At 43.2% G+C, this 20,018-nt stretch overlaps 1 protein-coding gene across 1 annotated transcript in view; it reads right to left on the bottom strand.

Annotated features, from left to right (window-relative positions):
* Window positions 1-2,089: 2,089 nt before the first annotated feature.
* IL7R (interleukin 7 receptor) overlaps window positions 2,090-20,018 on the bottom strand; it is a 35,511-nt gene continuing 17,582 nt past the window's right edge. The window contains exons 4-8 of the mRNA XM_073343747.2: window positions 19,765-19,919; window positions 9,243-9,417; window positions 7,984-8,071; window positions 6,758-6,833; window positions 2,090-5,722 (exon numbers count right to left, since the gene is read on the bottom strand). Coding sequence (XP_073199848.1) covers window positions 5,219-5,722; window positions 6,758-6,833; window positions 7,984-8,071; window positions 9,243-9,417; window positions 19,765-19,919 — 998 coding nt within the window. The 3' untranslated portion in view covers window positions 2,090-5,218. The remainder of the gene's footprint in view (window positions 5,723-6,757; window positions 6,834-7,983; window positions 8,072-9,242; window positions 9,418-19,764; window positions 19,920-20,018) is intronic.

Below are 20,018 nucleotides of genomic sequence, written 5' to 3'. Positions count from 1 at the left end.
GATACACAGGGAACTGTGGCACCAACCAAGGACCATGCTAATCTATATATGCTGTTTTGCATCACTGGCAGCTATGATATTTTTTCATTTAATAAGGAATCCAAGCATAATTCACTGTGCCCCTAGAAGCATCGCAATGCCAGAGGGCAAGGGGCTCACTGGTATCAGGTAGTGAATTTCAGCTGGCCTGACCAGTTCAGTGCACTCAAATTCATTGACGTCATAATCTGTATCCAATGGGTGTTGTGTAAGGTACCACTGGAAAACCAGTAACACACTGATCATTGATGCTCTTGCACAGTGCTGGTGTAGTATATGCTCAAAGGACTGCACAAATGTGAAGGAAACATGGGACTAAAATGTGTTTGAACCAGGTAAGTCTGGGGAGTGGCTAAATAGGCTTTTTCCAGACAAAGGAGAGGCCAACACATCCATCCAGGTGCAAACACAGTCAAGTGGCTATTCACTGGCACGTCGGAGGCTGCGGGGACAGATCAATTTGCATTGTAGAAAGCACCAGTGGGGAGAAACCAGGGTGAAATCTTCTTCATCAGACTCCCAGGCACATTGCCTTACAGCAGAGGCACTGAACGCTGGGAAGGATATAGTCCAAAAGTTCACTGGACTGTAGAAGAAAGGAGCAAAGAACCCCAAGTAATCTTTCATCTACAAAGACAAAGGAACTGAGCTCCTTGGACTTTGTGGGAGATCCTGACCAAGGGAGAGGTCAGCCATCTTGCTGGAAGGAGGTGTGGTAAGAATCTTACCTTGAACCAAGACCATAGCTTTGTTAAGTCTTAGTCATTAGACAGCATTTTGTTTTTTAACTATTTCTGACTTTATTCCTTATACCTGGCCTCATTTAAAACCACTCTCTTATTGATTCAATAAACTTATGTTATTTTTATTCTAAATCAATCAGCTCAGTACTGTGTTGACTTCAGATGATTATTAACTCCAGTTAAAGCAACAAGCTGCTTTGCTTTTGCCTCTCTGAAGGGATAACGGACCTTACTACTCTGCTGAATGTTCCAGAAGAGGCCCTTGGCCACTTCAGAGCAGATGGTTTTGGGGGAATTTGGGACTGGGGGGTGTGCTGGGCTCTTTTGGCAAGTAGTAACCAACGTTGATGGAGGCCAGAGTGTGGCTGTGATGTAACAATCAGGCTGCTGGAGCCAGTTACTGAAACACAGAGACAGTCAGTGCATGCTTGTATGCTGGCTGGGAGCCGCCATACAAGGAGCTACAGCAGCTGCGCACATATGAAGGCAGTCAGGTTACAGGACCAGCTGTGACTCAAGCTCTCACTTGTCAGAACTGCATTCCAAATTGTGACAGTTACTAATGTGTTGCCATGGCATTGAAAGATTATTAGACTTGTGTGTGTTCTTATCTTAGGAGGGAAAATGGGAGAACAGAGCCATAACATCCATGACTCATTGTAATTCACCAACTTTTATTCACAAATATACAATTTGGCTGCTAACAGACTATGGACACAGTGGTGGTGACTGAAATCCATACACTTCAGGATTGTGCAGGGTCTAAAAGTCGAAGATATCATTTCTCCTTGGACAAGTCAAAAGGTCTCCTTCCAGCACAACCCAGATACTTCTCTGTACAACTCATCTTGGTTCTCCCCTCTCCCCCATGGTAAACTTCAGGTTACAACCCAAAGACTTTTACTAAATATGAGGTGAAAGCTGCTGAGTGCCCTCAACCCTCATTATCCGGGATCAAGCCCATTATTGTTACCAATATTAGACAGAAAGCACATTCTATATAGAGAATTCTATAGTTATAGAGCCCAGATTCCCTCACAAGGGTGTAAATCATGAGCAAGAACTCTGAACTACATACAGTAACACTGCTGTAAAACAGGTTTCACAGGGTTAAAAAGCCCATTTTCTCCTATTGCTTATTGAACAATTAATGTTTACAATAATCAATAGTTTCAGTAAGTGCAGAATCAGACGCAACAGCTTGTATGGTGGCAGACAGTTATATCATGACAAAGATGAGAGAGAGCGCCACAAACAGATAATGCAAATAGACATCCTTTTAATAGGCTAAAACGTTACAAAACAGGTTATACATGTTATTTCATTAAATAAGACAGAAATATGATGGTATTCAGACATTAGCAGCTATGCAAAAAATATATCTAATGCATATGGAAGGTATGTATGAGAATTTGCTGTTAAGTAGCGTAGTGGTTAATGTTTACAATAATCCACTCTTACAGTATAAAATAGCAACATGGTTTTCTAGTATGAATAGTAAGACTATTCTTTCATACGTACATTATTGTTTAAAATTGCAGGTAGATGCTTATATAATCCTTTTACCTTTTAACACTGTGTATGTGTGAGTTTAAAATAAGTACCTACAGACAACCTATTATTTTACACGGCATTCTTTTTTCATGTTTGGTAATGTGGTAAAAGAACAGACTAGCTTCCTGACTCAATCTGTTTGCATCTACATTTGCACTGTGCAAGTCTGCATATTTTAAGCATTAGCAGCTGTTTTTATGAAATAGAAGCATTATAAAGCAAAGGAATTAAAGTCCAGTGCTTTAGTTCAGTTTTATCAGACTATATCATCTTACTACTATGTGATAAACAGTTATAAAAAATACTGTAATACACTGACTACTTCAGGCCACATCCTTGGCCCTTTTGCATAAACAGACCATAAAGCTGTACCTGGCTGAAGTTTCCCACAGTGCGGGGTGTGTGTCAGGGCATGGCTGGGAAGACGGGGCTCATGACTGGAGTGCTGTTGTGCACCAGCCGTTCCTGGCTAATGTAATAGCCTCTCATGGGCTGTGACTAGCCAGTGCAAGTTAGAGCTGCCATGCAGCTTGGAGTCACATTTTCCATCCCTGTGGTTCTGTGCTAAGCATAACTCACCCAGACCAAAGGATTCTAGCCCATTTACCTCCATGGAATTACTCCTGATTTGTATTGGAAGAAAAGCAGAATCAGGACCATAAGGTCAAATTAAACACAGATGTCTAGAATCGTCTATCACTGGGGTGGAACAATAACTGCTTTTCTGTTTCTTTAATTTAATCTGAGAAACGGATAAAAGGCAGATTTTTGTTTAGTCCTTCCCATCGTATTTAATATTGAAAAAGTAAACGGCCTGAAGAGGTTACTTATTATTGCACTAATCAGGTCATTGCTCCCGAAAGGGGAATTTAAAGCAGCTAGAGGACATGATACCTCACAAAGGGGCAAACCTTTAGCCTAGAGCACAACAAAGCAGCTTTTCTCTCTTCAGGCCATATTCCTTGGCTGTCATGCAACCATGAGGCTGTAGCAGCTTCTGCAACTCCTGTGTGCACCTGTGCCCCAACGGGTAATGGCCAGGCCAGTGGAACTACATTGTGGATCAACCATCCCTTGGTGACAGAATCTAAGGAACCCCATGGAGCTTTGGAGTAAGAAGAGGGGAAGGGGCGAGGTTTCCCCTTCATGGAGAAAGCTGAGCACTCCTCTGACATTGTTACTGGACAATTTACAAGAATATGGATCTTACAGCAGTACCAGCTTTGCAATGTAGTCAGAAAAATTTGCGAGCCCAGGCACAAAATCTAATGACTCACCCTTACCCACAATGACTGGTGATAATGAAAAAATATGGACATGTCAGGTACCCATGACAAAAAGACTGTCCTGGGAAATCCTCACAGGCCAAAGTAATGTATGCATTAGAAGGCAGAGAAAAAAGGTGTTATGCATGTCACCTATGCACCTCAAGGGATGTCACCTATTTATACCAGCTGAGGATCTGGCCCCACATTTTAATGCACAATCAATGCTGATCAACATAAACATAGCTGAGAGTCTCCCCTTGAATATCTCGCCATGTGTTTTGCTTAATGTTGTATTTGTACTGCTCTGGTTTTACATCTATTTTTCTGTTTAGATTGTTAAGAAATAGGACAGTGACTTGGTTGTGCTGCAATTCTGCATCTTTGTAGTTGTGTTTTAATTGGCCCTGGGGACCAGATCCCCAGGTACCTTTTTATCTCCTAGGCATGGCGCAATAAGCCACACCCTCAGCTGGAGCAGAGCAGCACTGACCCTTGGAAGTTAACGGAGATAAGCCAATTTACACTAGTGGCAGATCTGGCCCATTGTTTTTTCCAATAAAACCTGTTGGCACAGTAGTAATGAAGACAGATAATACAGCAAACTGGTGGCTGGGCCTGAGTTGCTAAGTTTGGCTCTGGGTCTGAACTTTCCCAGCGTCCAGGGGAGGGTCAAATGTGGTGGTGGGGGGGTGCTGTAGGGGGCCCATCCCTACATAAAACCACTATGACTCTGTTGATATGTGTTGGCCCTGGTTCCCTCCAGCCTTCTGCTCCTACCTTCTACCCTCTTACACACACAAGCTGCTGGCTGAGCTGATCTATTTGAAGCCTTTGAGCACCAAGACGTCTATTTGTACTCATTATTGTACACAGTCTCACATGCCAGGCATCAGCACAGCCCTTGCTGTGGCTATGGTAGGATAGGTGCTGCTCTCTTGGGAGTGTATCAGCACTCATTAGAAAGCGATGCCCTTTGTGCACTCTGTCCCCTGGGAGCTGAGTGCTGGATAGGGAATGAGTTACCAGGCTCAGATCCTGAATCCCAAACTAACACAGGCTGATTCTGATCTCACTTATTCTGTTTTTTAACACCTGGTATAACGCCACTGACTTCCACCAAGTTACTCCGAATTCACTCACCCTACTTAACCGATCTAGACTTTGCAGCCATGTTCATGATTGGGATTATATAACCATTAACAAAATCTGTAGCTGTGTAAACGGAGATGTCGATAGGAGCATTAATGAATGTGAAGCACTCGCCAATCCTTGTATAGAGGGCAGTAGAGAAGTGCAATGTAATAGTATGTTATTGTTGTAGGTTTATCACCTCCCATGATTAAGGTCTTAAACCAATTGAAATAAATTTGTTTTCAGTTACACTGGATTTATTCCACATTGGCACTGGTGTAATTGAGAATGGAATTTGGTCTGTTGTCCTTGGAAGCCAAGAAAAATCCATCCCCACTGATTATAGCATTGCAAAATGGGGATAGGTACATTATAGAATTTATTATTCACTGAATCAACCAGCAAGAGGCAGGAGACCCAAACAAGAAGGACCAATAGTCTGCTCTGTTACAGCAAATCCTATGTTCCTATGGTTTTTGAGGTTTACTGATTTTTGCAAAAGCTGGACATTGTGACATATGCTTCATCTTTATTTGATGATCTAACTCCATTATTGGGCTGTATTAGGGACACTGTGTTGATATTTAGGGAAGCTGATCTGGGCTGAACAGTGGGGGCCACTGAAGAGCTGGAATGAGTCATAGGACCACAATTATATAGTTGTGTACCATTGCAACTGCACACCTTATATGGGATGCCATTGCTGGATCCATCTAACATGCAAGGCTGAGTCTCACATAAGTGCCCACTCAACATATCAGATGGCCCGATTCCTCCATAAGTCTCAGGAAGCTTTAGGACGCTTTTGTCTACAGCAGTGAGGCTCTTCTTCATATCTGATCCTTTGCTAACTTTTTCTGAAACATCTGCATCTAGAGGAGCCGATGGCTGCAGAAAACATTCCACTTCTGCTTTGGCTTGAATGCCGTCCACTTTATGAATATGAACATACCCAAAACTTTCTGGGTTAAAGCTTATATCAAAATTCTGTGTGACAAAGAGGATAATATGCTCAGTTAACTATAGGTACTAAGTTAAGGGAAGACACTCGCATAAGTCATCAGATTTTAGAAGAATTTTTATTTATGTACTTTAAAATTTTCATAAACAAAAAAAGAGAACTAACTTCTTTCCCCCTAATAATCAATCAACCAAAAGATCTTGAACCAAAATCAGACCCAGGTGCAGTTCTGGGAACTAACTCATAACAGACACACCCCAGCCCCTTCTCAGCTAGCCAGAAACGCCAAGGCCCCCTTCCACTTTAGCAACAAGGAAAGAGCAGGCTAGTCACGAGGCCCTCACATCTGTTTGTGACCCCAGGTTGAGCACCTATGACCTAGGGTAAATAAGAGAAGTGAGGCCAAAGGCTAAATGCCTCAGACTTTTGAGTACTTTTACCCTACACTATACAGATTTCACAGGGGAGACCAGCGTTTCTCAAACTTGGGGTCCTGACCCAAAAGGGTGTTGCAGAGGGGTTGCAAGGTTATTTGGGGGGGGGAGGTCATGGTATTGCCACCCTTACTTTCGTGCTGCCTTCAGAGTTGGATGGCCAGAAAGCAGCGGCTGCTGGTTGAGGGCCCAACTCTGCAGGCAGCAGTGCAGAAGTAAGGGTGGCAATAGCATACCAGGCCATTCTTACTTCTGCACTGCTGCTGGCAGCAGCGCTGCCTTCAGAGCTGGGCTTCTGGCCTTCAGCCACTGCTCTCCAGCTGCCCACCTCTGAAGACAGTGCCTCTGCCAGCAGCAGTGCAGAAGTAAGGGTAGCAGCACTGCAACCCCCCCTACAATACCCTTGAGACTATTGCACAATTCCTTTTTGGGTCAGGATCCCTACAATTATAACACTGTGAAATTTCAGATTTGAATAATCATGAAATTTACAATTTTTAAAATCCGATGTCCACAAAATTGACCCAAATGGACTATGAATTTGGTAGGGTCCTAACTTTAATGTATGAGTATTATTTATGTTTTCTGTACACAGACTCAGGTAATCACAGCAGTGGAAGCACATACCTTTTTTGGCTTCTTGCACAATTGCTCCAAAGTTTTTTTATGATCCGGAAGTTTTGGCCACAAAACCGGCTTGATTCTGAAATGAGATCCGTAGCAACAATAAAAGTATTTAAGAAGGGATTATGGCAACAGCACTATCAAATCAAAGACACTATATTAGTAGTGTTAGAGTAGCAGTAACAGACTTTATATCATCATACTAACTCCTGTAGACCATCTGAGTGTTTTGCATTATCCAGCATGAGATATTTGTTCTAAGAAGACCATTTCTGGACTCTTATTCCAACGGGGAAGGTAGCGGAAGGACATGAGTGGTGTGGAATATATGTCTTATCCCACTGCCTCTGAATGATAACAATATTCTACAGTTATGTGGATAGAACTTTTCATCCACAATGTACTTCACAACCATTGTCTAATTAACTCACAAAACACTGTAGTGACAGAGATAATTAGGTACATATTATTCTTATTTTCCAATAGGGATTTGAGACAGAGAGCCTAAACTCCCAATTTATTAATGTGACCAAGAATTTTGGATGCCTCTTTTATCAGGTGTTTAACTTGTGACATCTAAGACCTGTTTTTCCAAAGGTGCTCAGTTGCTGGAATTTCAGCTGAAGTTCATGAAAGCCACAGATGTGCAGCACCACAGAAAATCAGGTGCTCAATTTGGGCACCAAAAGTTTGAGGCAAAATTAGTGCCACTTTTGAACAGTTTGGTCTACAAGCTCCAGCTTGACCATTTCTGTTGATTTCAACTGTGGCAGTATATCATGGAAAGAGAGGTAATCTCACTGCTAACCAGCTCCCAAACCTGACTTTAAAGATCAGGGCTTTATAGGTTAAAACCTACACCATGATTTCCTCTCAGAAGCTTATTGGAAGCCAGGCCAGACCACAGAGTACTGGTCTAATGAGCTCCCATCACTCAATAAACAACCTGCAGCATTTTGCACTAGCTTCAGCTTCTGCATGGTCCCAGGATGTAGAGCATGAGACAGCAATGTAATCTTGAGGTGACAAAGGCAATAGACAGTCCCCTTTTGCCTACCTCCTCTCTTGCCTTTCTCCCATTCTCAGTTCTTCTATGATTTGTACGTGTTCATGTTGCGGGAGAGGTCAGGGAATGGGGTGACAATTGTTGGATAGTATAAAAGGAGGAGATGGGATTTCCACAGTCTGATTGGATTAATACTCTTTTGATTAAAAGAGATTGAAATTACCTTGTTTTCCAAAATGTTAGGCTCAGACCAAGCATAATAATGAGCAAAATTAAGCCCACGGTAGTTATAACCACAACCATGTCAATGCCTAACCAAAAAAAAAAAAAAGAATAAATACCATATTAGGTTTGTTTCTATATGCATTATTATTGTCCACTATCATGACATACTCTTTTAAGAAAAAAACAACCTATTATTACTGGGGGATATTGACAAATTTTATACGTTTGGAGTGATGTATTGATTCAACTGCCTTGTTTCTCCCATCTGTCTGAAAGTGGGAACAGGTGGCTTTGCAGTCCCTTGATCCTTGGCTAAACACCAGGTTAGTCTCCTAGTCCAGATTAGAATAGCCTGAGGGCTGTTCTAAACTGAATTGGTTGCCTATGGCCTCAGGGAAGCATCACCAGCTCCTCTGAGTTAGAGCTCCATTGATTTATGCCCTGGCTGCCTTGGGGAAATTGAAGGGGGGCGGGGGTATAGCAACTTTTGCTTATCTGCCTCAGGGGTTGCACTGAGTATATCTCAGCCAGAACTGAGGATCGGACCCTTTGACTGAGGACATATTTTCAACCTTCCGAATGTAGGTTACCGGTCTGTATCTGTCCCAGATCCATAGTGATCAAAACCTTTGCTGTTGCACACAACTGAAATGGTGACATTTCCTCCATTTAGTGGTCTGTGACTAAAATGAGGTAAATGCATGTTACAATTGGCAATATTAAAATGAATCCTTTTGTACTGCTCTAACTCTGCTATGGCTAAAATGTTTGATGCAAACTGCTCTTTATCTCTGGAGGCTCACAGCGTCATCAGCAAAACTGAATGGGCCAGATTCTCTGCCCCATTCTCTCCACATTGTGCCACCCTGTTAGTATAAACAGGATGCAATCTGGCCCTATTGCCCCTGCTTGGAATTCAGCTGGCTTTGGGGAGTCCCCAACAGACCCAGAACTGGGGCAAGCCAGCTCCTATGTCACCCTTCCTCCAGCTGCTGGTGCAGGGAATAGGCAGGGGCATGTGAAGGGTGAAGAGGTGGCTGCAGTGTGCAGCACTCCGGCTATACTCAGCACGTGGATAATCCCTGGAGGACCACTGGCAGCTGGCACAGGCAGCAGAGCTGGGGCTAAGTAGAGAATCAGGGAATCATTAGTAGCTCCTGATTCTCTGCTAGCCCTGCACCTGATCTGCTGTACCAAGTGACTTGGTCAGGTTTTAGGCTTTTTGCAAACTTAAGGAAGTGGTTTCCCTTTGCTTACCTTTCTTTCTGGGGTGTTCCACTGCAATTTGGAAGTATTCAGAGGAGCTCCATTCACTCCAGATACCCTTGAAAAACTTTCCATTGGGCTTTGAGCGCACTTTCACTTCATAACTTGCACCCATCTGAAGGCTTTTCCCCTGTAATTTTATCCAAAGATATTTTGACTGTATTGTCTAAACAGAGAAAAATATGATTATTTTTTGTCAGAATGGAAAATTATATTTTTCAGCTTCAGTAAGGGAAAGGTTATTTATATATAAATCATGTTTGTAGAGAAGATTTTCAGACTCTGAAACCTTAGCTATCTTATAGAGACAATTGCCCTGCTTTATATGTGAGTGCATCCCAGTAGCAGCCCAGGGAACTGCATAGGAGAGCCATATGCAATCAGTTATTCACAGAGCAGAGTCTACTGCCCAGTCTGAGCATTTCCAAAGGGCAGGACAATAGGGACACATTTTATACAAAATGCTAGCTACTCAGAGCATTCATACATGAGGGATTTGAAGCTGCCTGGAATAATCGAGCTAGTAAACAGAAGCAGCAAACAGGGGAGTTTGGTGAAGGAGTTTAGAGCGGGAACGTGAAAGCCAGATACACCTATCATTCTCTAAACATAGACTAATAAACATCCTATTCTCCACCAACCCCAACCCAACCCAACCCAACCCAACCAACCAAACAAAAAAAGCTGCAGAAGTCAAACGAATGCAGGCAGAAGTCCAGCAGCAGAGTGAGGGCTATTCAGTTTAATGCACTGACTGCAGCATGTACGATTACCTGCCTTGTGGGCAGGTGGTGTATGTGTGCATTCTGTGCAAGGAGCTCTTGGCTCTCAGAGCCCCAATACGGGCTCTTGAGACCAGAGTGGCTGAACTGGAGGATAAGAGAGACAGAGAGATACACAGATGAGACTTTCTGGGATACGGTAGAGTGGTCCCACCCCCAGTCGGACAGCCTCTGTGCTGTTGAGGAGGATGAAAGTCTCAGGGAAGGAGAACATCAAACTGGTGCAGAGAGAAATGATCCCATAGTTGGGACCCTCCTTCCAGATGATGTCATGGTATCCTTTCTCACTTAGGATACCTCTCTGGAGGGAGGGAATCCCAGTTATTAGGAAGAGATGGGTAATAGCACAGGCACCAAATTTTGTTGGCGCCAGTGGAAGCTTGCGCCCCTGGCCCCGCCCCAACTCCGCCCCCTCCCTGCCCCTATTGGATCCCTCCCCAAATCCCTGCCCTGGCCCCGCCTCTTCCCCAAGCGCGCCGCGTTCTCCCTCCTCCCCACTCCCTCCCAGGCTTGCCGCACAAAACAGCTGTTTCACGGCGCAAGCACTGGGAGGGATGGGGGAGAAGCAGGATGCTTTGGCCCTCTCAGGGGAGGAGGCAGAGTGAAGGCAGGGGGGTGAGCTGGGGTGGGAGGGCGGGTTAGGGAGCTGCCGGTGGGTGCTCAGCACCAATTTTTCCCCATGGGTGCTCCAGCCCCAGAGCACCCACGGAGTCAGCGCCTATGGGTAATAGTACGGCAGAGCTGGTCATTAGAAATATAGATAGCTGGATTTGTGATGACTGGGAGAAACTCATGGTGAATTGTGGCTCTCTCCTAGACAGACTTATGTGTAGTAATGGGGAGGAGCCGGTGGTCATGGAACAAGTACGTACTGTGATGCAAGTAGAATTAATTTCTTATCAGTACGCTGCACTCATGGGCGGGACGCAAAGGGGAAGCACCAGCTAAACGGGGGGCATGTGACCTCCCCAGATGACCCCCCCATGTGACTCCACCCCATCCTGAGCCTGGGGGCCCTGTGCTCTCCCCATCCCTTCCCCATGATCCATCCCACATTACCTGGGGGGAGGGGCCTCTGTCCTCCTCCCGCTGCACCGGAGAATTCTGAAGTGCAGGGCTCTCCAGAACTGCAGCGGCAAAAGGAGCAGAACGTGGGGCCGCTGGGCGGCTCCAGCTGGCAGCTCCTGCAGTGCGGCTATACTGCCCCCAGCCCCGCCCCCAGCCTTTCCACACAGCTGCGTCTGGGGTCTGTACAGCAGCCCCGCCAGAGAACAGGGCTGGGGGCAGTACAGCCGCGCCGGAGAAGCTGACAGCGTGGGACTTCCCGGTGGCCCTCCATTCTGCTCCTTTCGCTGTTGCTGTTCCTGGGAGAGCCAGCCCAGTGGCCCCACGTTCTGCTCTCCTGGGAACTGCAGTGGCCAAAGGAGCAGAACGGGGAGCTGCCAGGCAGTCCCACGCAGTCAGCTTCTCTGGCGTGGCTCTACTGTCCCCAGCTCTGTCCTCTGGTGGGGCTGCTGTACAGACCCCAGACAGGACTCAGGAGACGCAGCTGTGTGGACGGGCTGGGGGCGGGGCTGGGGGCAGTACTCCTCCTGTGTCTTTCCTATGCAGAGTACTGGCTAGAAATATCTTACTGTTACGGCATACAGGACTGCTGTACTTGCACCACTGTGTAGGTATCAGTGACATAGGGAAAGATAGGAGAGAGATCATGGAGGCCAAATTTAGGCTGCTAGGTAAGAGATTAAAGTTCAGCACCTCCATGGTAGCTTTCTCTGAAATGCTTCCAGTTCCATGCGCAGGGCCAGTTAGACAGGAAGAACTACAGGGTCTCAGTGAGTACATGAGACAGTGGGGTAAGGAGGAGGGTTTTAGGTTTATTAGGAACTGAGAAACCTTTTAGGAATGGAGGAGACTATACAGGAAGGATGAGCTCCACCTAAACCAAAATGGAACAAGATTGCTGGCATGTAAAATTAAAAAGGGTGTAGAGGAGTTTTTAACCTAAGGGCTGGAGGAACACTGATAAGTGCAGAGGAGCACACGGTTTGGACGGAGACATCCTTTAAAGGAGGTTCTCTCAATGAGGGTTCTCTATATCCTAGTAAAGAAGAGAGGGTAGAAGTTGATAAAGTACATGTAGAAACTGAACAGAAACAGTCTAATGAAAAAGTCCCATTCAATTACATCACAGGAAAGTAGTCAACTAAAAAGAGACAAATTTGATGAGTGCTTGTACACAAATGCTAGAAGTCCAAATACTAAGATGGGCAAACTGAAGTGCCTGGTATTAAATGAGGATATCGATATAATAGGCATCAAAGAAACTTGGTGGAGTGATGACTACCAGGGTACAAAACATATAGGAATGACAGAGTAGGTTGTGCTGGTGGGGGAGTGACATTATATGTGAAAGAAAGCGTAGAGTCAAATATAATAAAAATCTTAAATGAATCAAACTGTACCATAGAATCTGTATGAATAGAAACTCCAAGCTTGAATAAAAAGAAAAGGAGGACTTGTGGCACCTTAGAGACTAACCAATTTATTTGAGCATGAGCTTTCGTGAGCTACAGCTCACTTCATCGGATGCATGCCGTGGAAACTGTAGCAGACTTTATATATACACAGAGAATATGAAAAAATACCTCCTTCCACCCCACTGTCCAGCTGGTAATAGCTTATCTAAAGTGATCATCAGGTGGGCCATTTCCAGCACAAATCCAGGTTTTCTCACCCTCCACCCCCCGACACAAATTCACTCTCCTGCTGGTGATAGCCCATCCAAAGTGACAACTCTTTACACAATGTGCATGATAATAAAGTTGGGCCATTTCCTGCACATTTCCTGACATCATAATCAAAAAGGCTGACAAAGGAGGTGCTGTTGTCATCATGAATAGGTCGGAATATGAACAAGAGGCTGCTCGGCAGCTCCCCAACACGAGTTTCTACAAGCCGTTACCCTATGACCCCACTGAGAGTTACCAAAAGCAACTACAGCATTTGCTCAAGAAACTTCCTGAAAAATCACAAGATCAAATCCGCACAGACACACCCCTGGAACCCCGACCTGGGATATTCTATCTACTACCCAAGATCCATAAACCTAGAAATCCTGGGCGCCCCATCATCTCAGGCATTGGCACCCTGACAGCAGGATTGTCTGGCTATGTAGACTCCCTCCTCAGGCCCTACGCTACCAGCACTCCCAGCTACCTTCGAGACACCACTGACTTCCTAAGGAAACTTCAATCCATCGGTGATCTTCCTGATAACACCATCCTGGCCACTATGGATGTAGAAGCCCTCTACACCAACATTCCACACAAAGATGGACTACAAGCCGTCAGGAACACTATCCCCGATAATGTCACGGCTAACCTGGTGGCTGAACTTTGTGACTTTGTCCTTACCCATAACTATTTCACATTTGGGGACAATGTATACCTTCAGATCAGCGGCACTGCTATGGGTACCCGCATGGCCCCACAGTATGCCAACATTTTTATGGCTGATTTAGAACAACGCTTCCTCAGCTCTCGTCCCCTAAAGCCCCTACTCTACTTGCGCTATATTGATGACATCTTCATCATCTGGACCCATGGAAAAGAAGCCCTTGAGGAATTCCACCATGATTTCAACAATTTCCATCCCACCACCAACCTCAGCCTGGTCCAGTCCACACAAGAAATCCACTTCCTGGACACTACAGTGCTAATAAACAATGGTCACATAAACACCACCCTATACCGGAAACCTACTGACCGCTATTCCTACCTGCATGCCTCCAGCTTTCACCCTGACCACACCACACGATCCATCGTCTACAGCCAAGCTCTGCGATACAACCGCATTTGCTCCAACCCATCAGACAGAGACAAACACCTACAAGATCTCTGTCAAGCTTTCTTACAACTACAATACCCACCTGCAGAAGTAAAGAAACAGATTGATAGAGCCAGAAGAGTTCCCAGAAGTTACCTACTACAGGACAGGCCTAACAAAGAAAATAACAGAACGCCACTAGCCGTCATCTTCAGCCCCCAACTAAAACCCCTCCAACACATTATTAAGGATCTACAACCTATCCTAAAGGATGACCCAACCCTCTCACAAATCTTGGGAGACAGGCCAGTCCTTGCCTACAGACAGCCCCGCAACCTGAAGCAAATACTCACCAACAACCACATACCACACAAAAGAACCACTAACCCAGGAACTTATCCTTGCAACAAAGCCCGTTGCCAATTGTGCCCACATATCTATTCAGGGGACACCATCACAGGGCCTAATAACATCAGCCACACTATCAGAGGCTCGTTCACCTGCACATCCACCAATGTGATCTATGCCATCATGTGCCAGCAATGCCCCTCTGCCATGTACATTGGTCAAACTGGACAGTCTCTACGTAAAAGAATAAATGGACACAAATCAGATGTCAAGAATTATAACATTCATAAACCAGTCGGAGAACACTTCAATCTCTCTGGTCACGCAATCACAGACATGAAGGTCGCTATCTTAAAACAAAAAAACTTCAAATCCAGACTCCAGCGAGAAACTGCTGAATTGGAATTCATTTGCAAATTGGATACTATTAATTTAGGCTTAAATAGAGACTGGGAGTGGCTAAGTCATTATGCAAGGTAGCCTATTTCCTCTTGTTTTTTCCTACCCCCCCCCCCGATGTTCTGGTTTAACTTGGATTTAAACTTGGAGAGCTATTACCAGCAGGAGAGTGAGTTTGTGTGTGTATGGGGGTGGGGGGGATGTGAGAAAACCTGGATTTGTGCTGGAAATGGCCCACCTTAATTATGCACATTGTAGGGAGAATGGTCACTTTGGATGAGCTATTACCAGCAGGATAGTGAGTTTGTGTGTGTGGTTTTTGGGAGGGGGGTGAGGGGGTGAGAGAACCTGGATTTGTGCAGGAAATGGCCCAACTTTATTATCATGCACATTGTGTAAAGAGTTGTCACTTTGGATGGGCTATCAGCAGCAGAGAGAGTGAATTTGTGTGGGGGTGTGGAGGGTGAGAAAACCTGGATTTGTGCTGGAAATGGCCCACCTGATGATCACTTTAGATAAGCTATTACCAGCTGGAAAGTGGAGTGGGAGGAGGTATTTTTTCATATTCTCTGTGTATATATAAAGTCTGCTACAGTTTCCACGGCATGCATCCGATGAAGTGAGCTGTAGCTCACGAAAGCTCATGCTCAAATAAATTGGTTAGTCTCTAAGGTGCCACAAGTACTCCTTTTCTTTTTGCGAATACAGACTAACACGGCTGTTACTCTGAAGCTTGAATAGTAAGAGTATAGCAGCAAGAATGTACTACTGACCACCTGACCAGTATGGTGACGGTGATTGTGAAATGTTCCGGGAGATTAGCGAGGCTATAAAAATAGAAAACTCAATAATAATGGGGGATTTCAACCATCCCCATATTAACTGGGTACATGTCACTTCAGAATGGGATGCAGAGATAACATTTCTATACACCATTAATGACTGCTTCTTGGAGCAGCTAATTCTGGAACCCACAAGGGGAATTTGAAGAGCAACTAGGAAAGGACACAAAAACTAACAGCAAAAATATTTTTAAGTACATCAGACGCAGGAAGCCTGCCAAACAATCAGGGGAGCCACTGGATGATCAAGGTGCAAAAGGAGCACTCAAGGAAGACAACGTCATTGCAGTGACGCTAAATGAATTCTTTGCATTTGTCGTCACTACAGAGGATCTGAGGGAGATTCCCACACCTGAGCCATTCTTTTTAGGTGACAAATCTGAGGAACTGTCCCAGATTGAGGTGTCAATAGAGGAGGTTTGGGAACAAATTGATACATTAAACAGAATAGGTAGGTCTGTCGATTAATTGCAGGTAACTCACATGATTAACTCAAAAAATTAAATGCAATTAAAAAAATTAATCGTTACTAATCGCAATTTTAATTGCACTGTTAAACAACAGAATACCAATTGAATTTCATGAAATATTTTGGATGTTTTTCTACATTTTTAAATATATTGATTTCAGTTACAACATAGAATAGAAAATGTGCAGTGCTCACTTTATATTATTTTTATTTCAAATATTTGCACCGTAAAATGATAAACAAAAGAAACAGTATTTTTCAATTCACCTCATACAGTACTGTAGTGCAATCTTTTTGTTGTGAAAGTGCAACTTACATATACAGATTTTATTTGTTGCATAACTGCACTCAAAAACAAAACAATGTAAAACTTTGGAGCCTACAAGTCCACTCAGTGCTACTTCTTGCTAAGACGAACAAGGTTGTTTACATTTATGGGAGATAATGCTGCCCAGTTCTTATTTACATTGTCACCTGAAAGTGAGAACAGGTGATAGCATGGCACTTTTGTAGCCGGCATTGCAAGGTATTTATATGCCAGATATGCTAAGCATTCGTATGTCCCTTCATGCTTTGGCCACCATTCCGGAGGACATGCTTCCACGCAGATCGCACTCGTTAAAAAAATAATGTGTTAATTCAATTTGTGACTGAACTCGCTGGGGGAGAATTGTATGTCTCCTGCTTTGTATTTTGCCCACATTCTGCCATAAGTTTCACGTTATAGCAGTCTCAGATGATGACCCAGCATGTTCAATTTAAGAACACTTTAACTGCAGATTTGACAAAATGCAAAGAAGGTACCAATGTGATATTTCTAAAGATAGCTACAGCACTTGACTCAAGGTTTAAAAATCAGAAGTGCCTTCCAAAATCTTGTGACACCGGCTATAGCAGTGCCATGTGAGCGCCTGTTCTCACTTTCAGATGACATTGTAAACAAGAAGCGGGCAGCATTGTCTCCTGCACATGTAAACAAACTTGTTTGTCTGAGCCATTGGCTGAACAGGAAATAGGACTGAATGGACTTGTGGGCTCTAAAGTTTGACTTTGTTTTATTTTTGAATTAAGCTATTTTTTGTGCATAATTCTACATTTGTAAGTTCAACTTTCGTGATAAAGAAATTGCATTACAGTACTTGAATTAAGTCAATTGAAAAATACTATTTCTTTTATTTTTACAGTGCAAATATTTATAATAAAAATAAATATAAAGTGAGCACTGTACACTTTGTATTCTGTGTTGAAACTGAAATCAATATATTTGAAAATGTGGAAAACATCCAAATATATTTAAATAAATGGTATTCTATTATTGTTTAAGGGTGTGATTAATCACACAATTAATTTGATTAATCGTGATTAATTTTTTAATCGCTTGACAGCCTTAGTAATAAGTCACCAGGACCAGATGGTATTCACCTAGGAGTTCTGAAGGAACTCAAATATGAAATTGCAGAAATACTAACATAATCCCAATCATACACACATACTGATGGGGATCTAAATTAGCTGTTACCACTCCAAAAAGAGATCTTGGAGTCCTTGTGGATAGTTCTCTGAAAACATCCATTCAATGTGCAGCGGCAATCAAAAAAGCTAACAGAATGTTAGGGACCATTAGGAAAGGGATAGATAATAGGACAATAAATATCATAATTCCACTATATAAATCCAAAGTATGCCCACATCTTGAATACTGTGTGCAGTTCTGGTCTCCCTAGCTCAAAAACAATATATTAGAAATGGAAAACGTACAGAGAAGGGCAACAAAAATGATTAGGGGTATGGAACAGCTTCTATTTGAGGAGAGATTAAGACTGGAACTTTTCAACTTGGAAAAGAGATGACTAAGGGGGGATATGACAGAGGTCTATGAAATCATGAATGGTGTGGAGAAAGTGAATAAGGAAGAGTTATTTTCCCCTTTCACATAACACAAGAACCAAGGGTCACCCAATGAAATTAATAGGCAGCAGGCTTAAAATAAAGAAAAGGAAATAGTTCTTCACATAACGCACAGTCAACCTGTGGAACTTGTCACCAGGGGATGCTGTTGAGGCCAAAAGTATAACTGGGTTTAAAAAAGAAATAGATAAGTTCATGGAGGACAGGTTCATCAGTGGTTATTAGCCAAGATGGTCGGGGATGCAACCCCCATGCTCTGGGTGATAATTGTCCTGTTCTGTTCACTCCCTTTGAAATGTCTGGCATTGGCCACAGTTGGAAGACAGGATACTGGGTCAGATGGACCATTTGTCTGACCCAGTATGGCCATTCTTGTGTTCTTTTGTTCTTAATGTATGAATATTACATGCTGTATGTTTCTCTGAGTATTGTAAAGATGTTTACTTTATGCATATATTAGGTTAAGTCAATAGCTTGGCGGTCAGGAAACTATCCAGAATGTTAGATAATAGCCCAGCTAACTACTCTTCAGCACATACCCAGGACTATTAGCTACAATATGATACCTTCGACCCCTGGTCTGACCGGTTCAGAGACAGATGGCAGACAAAGAACTTTGGGGGCGGTGAAAGGACAAGCCCTGAAGAACAAGGGTAAGAGGGGCACAGACTGCTGGGAAGAAGACTGACTCCTAACCCTAGAAGTGAGGGTGTCTAGGATAAGCAAGGCCTACATAAGCTTTAGGTAAAGCAGATACATATATAAGCCTTTAGTTGTTTTAATCCTTTTGTCTTGTTATTCTGTGCTCCTATTGTCAAGAGTAAACAAAACTTTGTTTGAAGAAGGCTGTTTGGGATCACTGTGTTATCCATTGGTCACAGCTCCCAAAAGGAAGACTTGCAGGCCATGAAACCCAGCCAGGCCTGGTGAACTATCACGGCTGGCCAACAGGGAACTGTAGCCCAGGGCCCAGTCTGAGAGTCAGAGAATCACAGAATTCTGCCCCAGAGAGGAGAAGATCGTGAGGCCTAAGATCTGGAGGCGGTGCACTCAGAAGAGACCAGAACAAGGAACAGAGGTGCAGCTAGCTCAGAACCATGACAGCATATTTAATAATAATAATTAATAATTAATAGCTAATACTGAATAACAAATTAATAATCATACAATATCATAATATCTCTCTAATTCATGTATGCCTTTAGTCACAAAATATCTCAAAGAGAGTTGTAAACTTAGCAAGCCAATATTTAGCTATATTATCCACTGGTTTTATTGTATCAGTCTTGCTCCAAAGTTCTGGTTGCGCTATATGCTTTCTACAAGTGCATACAAAAGAACCAATGGATTAATAACTGTTTTCGGTTTCTCCCTGCAGCCCACTCTGTCAATTATTACTGACTCCTGCACCCAGTCACCTATGGTGCCCAACAGACACAGAATCTGTGCTGGACAGTAATAGGTTCCTGTATTCCCTTGTTTAGTCCAGATCACAATCTAGCCCACTGTAACTGTACATATTTAAATATGGTAATGAACAGCATGCATCTAATGTTACCTATCTATTGATATGTATATAACATAAAAATAAAAACATAATGATCACAATTACTAATATTTAGCACTGATGTCATGCTTTCATTGCAATAAGCATTAATTAATTAATTAATCCAAGACGCCCTGTGGAGGAGATATTGGTGGTCTAATGGATTCAGACCATTTTCAATCATTATCAGCCTGGAATGGATTTGAAATGGCAACCTAGAAGTGAAATGATCTAATAATAATTACTGCAGTTTCCCAAGTTTTCAGCTAAGGAAGAAATGAATAGAAATATTCATTTCAGCAATAGAAATTAAGTACATTTTTTGCATATATTATAAGTACTTCTACTAACATAGACGTTAGCAATTCATAAGACAATCATTTTCACTTACTTCCCAAGTTCCGTTTTCCTGCCGATAGAATATTTCATGTATTAATTTGTCCTTTAGATATTTCTTCTTTGAATGCGGTGTACTGTATTGAATAAAATACTCGTTTGCATCCTTTTGGAATATGATACTTATGCCAAATGGAGTCTCAGGCTTAACTGTAAATGATGAGGGGAAAACAAGTCAATGTGTCACACAGTGAACAGTAACCTTTATGTGTAACTATCTAATAAGTCAATATATTTATTTTTAAAAGA

The sequence above is a fragment of the Lepidochelys kempii genome, chromosome 5, assembly GCF_965140285.1.
Source record: "Lepidochelys kempii isolate rLepKem1 chromosome 5, rLepKem1.hap1, whole genome shotgun sequence".
NCBI classification, from domain to species: domain Eukaryota; kingdom Metazoa; phylum Chordata; order Testudines; family Cheloniidae; genus Lepidochelys; species Lepidochelys kempii.
Note: the sequence above shows the minus strand (reverse complement) of the source record. Positions and strands in the feature narration are given on the sequence as shown.